The sequence below is a fragment of the Colobus angolensis genome, unplaced genomic scaffold, assembly GCF_000951035.1.
Source record: "Colobus angolensis palliatus isolate OR3802 unplaced genomic scaffold, Cang.pa_1.0 Scaffold5, whole genome shotgun sequence".
Classification (NCBI taxonomy): Eukaryota; Metazoa; Chordata; class Mammalia; order Primates; family Cercopithecidae; genus Colobus; species Colobus angolensis.
The window spans coordinates 34,590,492-34,600,262 of NW_012118487.1; the positions used below are offsets into that span (position 1 = coordinate 34,590,492).

Here is a 9,771-nt window from a genome sequence, read left to right on the forward strand (position 1 = left end):
CTCACATTGCTATAAAGAAATACCTGAGACTGGGTAATTTATAAAGAAAAGAGGTTTAATTGGCTCATGGTTCTTCCATACTGGAAGCATGGCGGTTTCTGCTTCTGGGGAGGCCTCAGGGATCTTTTACTCAGGGGGAGCAGGCGTTTTACATGGCAGGAGCAGGACTCAAAGTGAGGGGAGGTGCTACACACTTAAACAGCCAGATCTCATGAGAATTCACTCACTATCACAAGAACAGCACTGAGGGGATGATGCTAAACCATTCACGAGAAACTGCCCCCAAGATCCAATCACTTGCCATCAGGCCCCACCTCCAATACTGGGGATTACAATTTGACACAAGGTTTCGGAGTGGACACAGATCCAAGCCATATCAATAAGTTTAAATTTATAAAAGAGATGAAAGCAATAGAAGCCATAATGAAATAGAACAGTGTAGAAAGAACAGGATAGGCAGAACTGAAAAAGGACCAAATAGAATTTCTAGAGATAAAATCTAATTATTAAAATAAAAAGACTCAATGAACAGCTAAGTAGCAGATTATAAATAGTTATGGAAAGAACTGTAAGTGAAAGAGAGCTGAGAAAATTAACTGCAATGAATCACAGACATGGAAAGACATGGAAAAATAAAGAGTTCTTAAACAACATAGACAATAGAATGAGGATACAAATAGGAATCCCAGAAGGAAAGAACAGAGCTATTAGGGAACAGGAAACAGTTTAAGTAATACCACCTTAGAATTTTCTTTTCTTTTTTTTTTTTTTGAGACAGAGTCTTGCTCTGTCGCCCAGGCTGGAGTGCAGTGGCACGATCTCGGTTCACTGCAAGCTCCGCCTCCCACGTTCACACCATTCTCCTGTGTCAGCCTCCCGAGTAGCTGGGACTACAGGCACTTGCCACCATGCCCGGCTAATTTTTTTTGTATTGTTAGTAGAGACAGGGTTTCACCATGTTAACCAGGATGGTCTCAATCTCCTGACCTTGTGATCTGCCCGCCTCGGCCTCCCAAAGTACTGGGATTACAGGCGTGAGCCACTGCGCCCAGCCAGAATTTTCCATAATAGAAGAGTTTAATTATTACATGGAAGCAGCAGCCAGGGTACTAAAGCAGAAGAAATAAAAACATGCAAACTCGGATTCATGATAAAACATCATAACATAACATCAAAGACTGAAGGAAATCTTAAAAGCAAACAGAAGAGAAATTACTAAGGAAAAGAAGACAATTAGAATGATAGCAAAACATCTCATTAGCAACATATGCCACAAGACAACGAAATAACATTTTCAAAATGCTGAGGAAAAATAACTAAGAATTCTATATTCGGGAAGCAATGATAAATTAGACATTTTCAAACAAAGATTGAGAGTTTACCACTCTTACACTCTGGCTGAACAAACTACCAAAGTTAGTCCTTCAGTATGGATTCCTTCTTGACATGTTTTTAAATCCATAAAGTGCACAGGGTTACAGGCCGCTTGCAGTGGCTCACCCACCAGCACTTTGGGAAGCTGAGGTAGGTGGATCACTTGAGCTCAGGAGTTCAAGACCAGCCCGGGCAACATGGCAAAACCCTGTCTCTACAAAAAAGTACAAAAATTAGCAGAGTATGCTATAACCCCAGCTACTCAGGAGGCTGAAGCGGGAGGATGGCTTGGGCCTGGGAGGTTGAGGCTGCAGTGAACCATGTTTCTGCCACCACACTCCAGCCTGGGTGACAAAGCAAGACCCTGGGTACTTTAGTAGTTATATAAGTTTGTGTGTATATATATGTGTGTGTATATATATATATTTGTGTGTGTGTGAGACAGGGTCTTGCTTTATGTGTATACATATATAGACATATATATGTATATATACAACACATACACAAAAGAAGTAAATTATACCAAAATACAGTTACTTTGGACATGTATGTACAAAAAATTGAATTTAGACACACACTTTACACCTTTCCCAAAAATTAACTCAAAATGGATAATAAATCTAAGTGTAAAATGCAAAACTACAAAACTCCTAGAAGGTAACATAGGAGAAAATCGACATGCCCCTGGGTTTGGCCATGACTTTTTAGTTACAATACCAAAAGAATGTCCCAGGAAAGAAAAAAATTGACCAGTTGGACTTCATTAAAATTGAAAACTGCTCTGTGAAAGACGCTGTTAAGATAATGAAAAGACAAGCCACAGACTCAGAGAAAATCTCTGAAAAGTACGTATTTGATAAAGAACTGGCGTCCAAAATATACAAAGAACTCTTAAAACTCAATAATGAGAAAACAAAAATTCAATTAAAAAATGGGCAAAAGATCTAAACACCTCCTGTTACACAGATGACAAATAAGCATAAAAAAAGATGTTTGAGACTAGAGTGGCCATCATGGTGAAACCCCGTCTCTCCTAAAAATACAAAATTAGCTGGGCGTGGTGGCATGCGCCTGTAATCTGAGCTACTTGGAAGGTTGAGGCAGGAGAATCATTTGAACTAGGGAGGCAGAAGTTACAGTAAGCTGAGATCGCACCATTGCACTCTAGCCTGGGCAAAAAAGGTGAAACTCCGTCTCACAAAAGAAAAAAAAAAAAAAAAAGATGTCCAAATCATACGTCATTAGAGAATGGCAATTTAAAACAACAATGAGATACCACTACACATGTATGTGAAACTCCGTCTCACAAAAGAAAAAAAAAAAATGTCCAAATCAAAAGTCATTAGAGAATGGCAATTTAAAACAACGAGATACCACTACACATGTATTAGAATGGCTAAAATACAAAACACTGACAACACCATATCCTGGCAATGATGTGAACCAATAGTAACTCTTACCTACCGTAGTTGGGAATGCAAAAACAGATACTTTGGCAGTTTCCTAGAAAGTAAACATGAACTTACCATACAATCCAGCAATCATGCTCCTTGGTACTAAATGTGTTGAAAATTTATGTGTACATAAAACCTACACACAAATGTTTATGGCAGCTTTATTTGTAACTGCCCAAACTTGGATGTGACCCAGATGTTCCTCAATAGCTCAATGGATAAACAAACTGTGGTATAATCGTATGACGAAATATTATTCAGCAATAAAAAGAAATGAGCCATCAAGTCACTAACAGACATGGAGAAACCTCAAATGCATATTGTTAAGTGAAGGAAGCCAATCTGAAAAGGTTACACACTATATGATTGCAACTATATGGAAAAGGTGAAACTATAGAGACAGTAAAAAGATCAGTGGTTGCTAGAGTTTCAGGAGAAGGAAGGAATGAATAGGTGGGGAACAACAGATTTTTAGGGCAGTGAAACTATTCTGTACAATACTATAATTGTGGATACACATCATCGTGCATTTGTCAAAACTCACATAATATATAACACCAAGAATGAACCCTAATGTAAGCTATGGAATTTAGTTAATAATAAATCAACATTGGCTCAATTGTGACAAACTTATTACACTAGCACAGGATGTCAATAATAGGGGAAACTGTGTGCATGGTGAGGGAGGAAGGGCATGTTTGGGAACTCTCTGTACTTTTCCATCAATGTTTTTCTGTAAGTCTAAAACTGCTCCCAAAAAACCATCTATCGATAAAGAGAAAATTAAAAAACAATAAAAACAGCAACAACAAAAATAATACCTTGACATATATTCCCGTATGTCATCCCAAGATGAAAATTAAAACGTTCTAAGTTCCTCATATTGTTTAGGAGAAAGAGATGTTGATTATCTTTAGACTTTCAGTCAAATAATGCATATCAAAAATTTAAAAGTAACTGCTAAACGAAAAGAGGATGAAGTAAAACAACTCCTGTTATAAAGCAAATCTATTCCTTTTAACTGTGGCAGCTTACCTGAGATTCCAGAACCTCCAACTTACGTTTCCTTGCATGAAGAGCTTTACTTGGAAAAGCCCAATAATAATTAGAAGTTCCGATCCTCTCACAGTCAACCATACCATCATCAACTAAGCTCTGAAGGACTTCTTTTACTGACATAGCAGCTAAGAGACAATTTTTAAAGACTCTATGTTAAAAAAACACCATAAATAAAATTAAAGGACAAATAACCGGGGAAACACTTACAAAACATATGACAAATCAAGAATTAAAAAGTTAATAAATAATAAGCTCTTAAAAATAACAACATGCACAACAAAAAATTGCCTAAGGAAACATTTCCTAGAATGTATCCCCATCCTTAAGCAAAGCATAACTTATATAGGAGCTTAGGGGAAAACAGGTCATATACAGGATTAAGAATAGGACCTGAGTTCTAATTCTAACTCTTAGCAGTAACACTGGATGACTCTAGGGCAAACTGTCCTTTATGCCTAATTTTTAAAACCTATTAGATATGATCATTTCCATACCAACTTTGGTGCACAGCGGTAATGTCAATAAAATGTTGTGAGAAGCCTTTGAAAAAGTAAAACAGAACTACAGAAATGCAAGTTTTTCTCCTCCAATAGATTATGTACTAATAGAAGATACTAGCATCAGTGCTTAGTAAGTAATTTTAATAGTGTCAATGCTCATAGTCTGTTGCTATATGGTATCTTTTCCTTTTCTAAATGTTTCTTTTTTAAAAAAGATGTTGGGTAATTTGGCTATCATCTTATAGTGCAGAAAAAAATTGTCAATAACTGGGAGGGAAAACGGTAAGAAAAAAAGGAATCTAGTTAATACAAATTTTTAAAATAAATTTTTCCATCTTGTAGACTGTATTGAATTTTGTTTTTGATCCTTCAAGATACAGTTGAGAGTCCATTACCTACAATTTGTCTGGGGATATCAGGACACTGGTGTAATTAAAACTGTGTAGTTGACCCTTGAACAGTACAGGTTTGAACTGTATGGGTCCAGTTACACGTGGATTTTCTGTCACCCGAGACAGCAACACCACTTCCTCCTCCTCCTCAGCCTACTCAACGTAAGATGACAAGGACGAAGACCTTTATGATGATCCACTGCCACTTAATGAATAGTAAATACATGGTATGGCTTCCCGCAACAGCAGGCTATCAGTAGTTAAGTTTTGGGGGAGTCAAAAGTTACATGCAGATTTTCAATTGTGTGGGGGATTGGTATCCCAATCTTGAACAACATAGGTGTTGTTCAAGGGTCAGCTGTGTATTTGAACTTAAGAAATCTGCCTATCTTTAAGAAGTAGCAGAACCAATTGTTCACTGATGACTGTAAAGACAGAATAACTGTGTGGTGTACATAAAAGTGTGAGGGACTCTCAGTGGTTGTCTAGTTTTATTTGTATGTACATTCATAATAAAAGAGGTTTTTTCATTTTGAAACAACATAACAAAAGACACAGAAAAAATACATCAATGTGCATCTATAAAATATGCATCGTGGCTCATGCCTATAATCCCAGCACTTTGGGAGGCCGAAGCAGGTAGATCACTTGAGGTCAGGGGTTTGAGACCAGCCTGGCCAACATGGCGAATCCCCATCTCTACTAAAAAATACAAAGGTTAGCTGGGCATGGTGGCAGGCATTTGTAATCCCAGCTACTTATGAGGTTGAAGCAGGAGAATTGCTTGAACCTGAGAGGTAGAGGTTGCAGTGTGCCAGGACTGCACCACTGCACTCCAGCCTGGATGACAGAGTAGACTCTGTCTCAAAAAAATAAACAAATAAATAAAATTAAAATAAAATGAAATATGCATGGCCAATATATGAGAACAATGTTCAACCACATTAATAACTGAAGAAATAAAAAATAAAGCAATAAGACATGACTACCCAATTAAAAACACTAAAAAAATACAATAAAGAATTCAAGGAAATGGGTACTCTCAGTATGGGTGGAGAAATGTGGCAATCTGTATCTAAAACTATAGATTTATACATATCTTTTTTTTTTTTTTTTTTTTTGAGACAGAGTCTTGCTCTGTCCCCAGGATGGAGTGCACTGGTGCGATCTCGGTTCGCTGCAAGCTCTGCCTCCCAGGTTCAGGCCATTCTCCTGCCTCAGCCTCCTGAGTAGCTAGGACTACAGATGCCTGCCACCATGCCGGACTAATTTTTTTATTTTTATTTTTAGTGGAGACGGGGTTTCACCCTGTTAGGCAGGATGGTCTCAATCTCCTGACCCTGTGATCCGCCTGCCGTGGCCTCCCAGAGTGCTGGGATTACAGACGTGAGCCACTGTGCCCAGCCTGATTTATACATATCTTTCATAGAGAAATTCCACCTTATAAATACAGCCAAACAAAATAGTAATAGATACATAAAAGGATGCCTGCCAATACATTGTTTTCGATAGCAAAAAAATTGGAAACCAGTCTAATAACTGGATTTTTATTTTAAAGACAGGATTTTGCTATGTTGCCTCGCTGGCCTGAAGCGATCCTCTCGCTTCAGCCTCCAGAGTGGCTGGGACCTCAAGGTGTGTGTGCTACCACCCAGCTTATCAACTAGATTTTTAAAAGTAATTTTTTATTGCAATGGGATGCTATACAATCATTTATGTTATAAAATGGTATTTAATGACAGGGATATATATTCAAAATGTAATATACAGGATGTATTATACAGAAAAATAAAGGACAACATGACAGTGGTTATCTTTGGATGGTAGGTAACTGGTGGTAATTTCTTTGTCTCTAGGAATTTAGGTTTTCCATAAAGTGAAAGACTTGCAGAAAAGATGACTTAATGAATATTAAGATATTTCTGAAAACACCCCAGTATATTTCCCAAAACATTCCAGTATAATTTTGGTACTTACTAATGCCTTTCTCTTTGGGAGCAATCTTCTCCAAGTCTTTTAATTGAAACACATCTTTCTGTTTAAAAGGGTTTTAAAGAAAATGAAAAGCACGTGTTTATTTTCTACTATGTATATTATCTTTTTAAAAAACTTTTATTATGGGTACATAATAGTTGTATACATTTACAGGGTATGTGTGATATTTTGATACAGGTATACAATGTGCTATGATCAAATTGTGGTAATTAGGGTATCCATCCCTTCAAACACTGATCATTTCTTTGTGTTAGGAACATTCCGATTCCACTTTTAGTATTTTAAAATATACAATATATTATTAACTATAGTCGCCCTATCGTGTTCTACTACATATTTATATATACATCATAATTTTATGTTCATGAAAAATTGTATTTAAAAAATTGGCCTGGAAATGAACAGTATAATAGAATCAAGCATTTTAGAGCTTGTAAGAAACTCTTTGATTATCTCATTCAATACCCTCCATAGAACTTAAAATGAAGAGATTTTTGCATACATACACAATTTTTTTTTTTTTTGAGACATGGTCTCAACTCTATCACCTAGATGGGAGTGCAGTGGCACGATCATGGCTCACTGCAGCCTTGACCTCCAGGGCTCAAGCAATCCTCCCACTTCAGCCTCCTGAGTAGCTGGGACTACAGACACACACCACCATGCCTGGCTAATTTTTAAAAATTTTTTTAGAGACAGGGTGTCACCATTTTGCCAGGCTGGTCTTGAACTTCTGGGCTCAAGTAATCCTCCCATCTCAGTCTCCCAAAGTGCTAGGATTACAGAGATGAGCCACCATGCTTGGCCAGTAGCATACAATTATTAAAGTTCTTGGAGATCAGAACATAAAGAACAATCTTCCCACTTAAGTATAAAAACTAGTTATAGGCCAGTCACAGTGTCTCCTGTCTGTAATCCCAGCATTTTGGGAGGACTGCTTGAGCCTAAGAGCTGGAGATTGGCCTGAGTAACATATTGAGACCACTCTCGCACCACATCTCTACAAAATCAAAAAATTAGCTGGGTGTAGTGGTGCGTGCCTGTAGTCCTAGATACGTGGGAGGCTGAGGTGGGAGAATCGCTTGAGCCTGGGAGGTTGAGGCTGCAGTAAGCTATGACTGTGCCACTATACTCCAGCCTGAGTAAGAGTATAAAGTGAGATTCTGTTTCAAAAAACAAAACAAAACAGAAAACGATATCAAAAAAACACCAACCTAGTTATACTGGATCACTTGGTAACAGGAGCGAATTACCTTCTCTGATACTTTGATTTTAAGAAAACACAGACAGTGCTTTGCTTAACATGTATGACACTGTACAGGTTTAACAGTTCTAACTAAAAGCAAAACAGGCAATTGTCAGGTTTCGTGGAAGGGGTTTCGTGGAAGAGCTATACCTAAACAATAGGGAAATTATACAATTCATGGCTGCCTATCAATCATTCACATATACATGTTGCATGTCCACCATATGGAAAGGAAAACATTAAGGGAAGATATGCGTGTTAAATATTTAAATCTTACGACCAGAAAAAAAAAAAAAAACCTGCCTAGAATATTATTTTCTACTGCTAATAAGCCTTGGTTGAAGTGGTGAAAAGAACTTGCATAACAAAAGTTAAATCATTTGAAAAAACTAAAGTATGTAATAATTAGAACAGAAATATTGTGGCTGGGCATGGTGGCTCATGCCCCTGTAATCCCAGCACTTTGGGAGGCTGAGGCGGTGGATCATTTGAGCTCAGGAGTTTGAGACCAGCATGGCCAATATGGCAAAACCCTGTTTCTACTAAACATACAAAAATTAGCTGGGCGTTATGGCGGGCACCCGAGTAATCCCAGGTACTCGGGAGGCTGAGGCACAAGAATCGCTTGAACTTGGGAGGTGGAGGCTGCAGTAAGCCAAGATCACACCACTGCACTCCAGCCTGGGCAACAGAGAGAGACTCAGTCTCAAAAAACAACAACAACAACAACAAAACCCAGAAATATTTTTATTATTGTTACGAAAAATTTGGGATACAGTTCTTCCAAAATAAACTTGAAAAGGCAACTGCACTTGGAAATTATACTTCATAAAAATTTAAAACTTCTGCTCATTCAAGGGCACTGGAAAGAAAATGAAATGACAAATACCAACTAGATTAAAATAATTGCAAAACATGTACCTGGAAAAGGCCTGGCACCCAGGATATACATATATAAAGAACTCCTTTGAAGTACATTAAAAAAAAGAGTTGATGGAGAGATAAGAAGTGGATAGATGAATATATATATGTGATAAAGCCAGAAGAATAAAATGTGAATGGTAGAATCTAGGTAGTAGGCATATGGGTATTCACTGAAAAACTCATCTTTGCTGTATGTTTGAAAATTTTCATAACAAAATGTTGAAAAAATTTCATCTCACTACACCTAAGAGTTAGTAAATTTAGGAAAATATTAAGTCATTGAACTTCGTGAGAGTATGAGATTAATTTTCGCACATTGAGGAATGAATTATTTAAACATAATACTTTAGAATCTCAGGGAACATGTAATACATTACTGACTTTAAGTCTTTAATGCATTAGAAAAATCAGTTAATCAAACCTCTTTGCAAATACTTTAAATTCCCTAGAAAAAGAACACGAACCATTGAGATATCTGCCTAAATGCAGTCACCAAGGAAGAGCTCCAGATGTACTGGCTGCCCCAGTGGGGCTGCTGTATAAACAAACAGGTTTGGAAAGAACTAGCCTCAGAACTCAAGTGCAGTCATTGAAGTGGACAGAGTAAACGATCTCAAGTAAATCTCAGTTCTTAGACTCCCCAGCATTAAGCAGAGATAATGAAGAAGGGATGAAGACAATATAAAAACAACTATGTGTAGGATACCATGGAAGACATATAATCCTAGACAACATTGTTCTTTTTTTTTTTCTTTTTTTATTATACTTCAAGTTCTAGGGTACATGTGCACAACGTGCAGGTTTGTTACATATGTATGTATGTGCCA

The 9,771-nt window shown here is 37.3% G+C and overlaps 1 protein-coding gene across 2 annotated transcripts in view; it reads right to left on the reverse strand.

Annotated features, from left to right (window-relative positions):
- MND1 (meiotic nuclear divisions 1 homolog (S. cerevisiae)) overlaps positions 1-9,771 on the reverse strand; it is a 74,274-nt gene that overhangs the window by 54,311 nt on the left and 10,192 nt on the right. Inside the window, exons 3-4 of one of the 2 annotated variants that reach the window (XM_011959777.1) lie at positions 6,757-6,814; positions 3,864-4,012 (exon numbers count right to left, since the gene is read on the reverse strand). In XM_011959777.1, coding sequence (XP_011815167.1) covers positions 3,864-4,012; positions 6,757-6,814 — 207 coding nt within the window. The remainder of the gene's footprint in view (positions 1-3,863; positions 4,013-6,756; positions 6,815-9,771) is intronic. The other variant, XM_011959778.1, reaches the window with a different exon arrangement.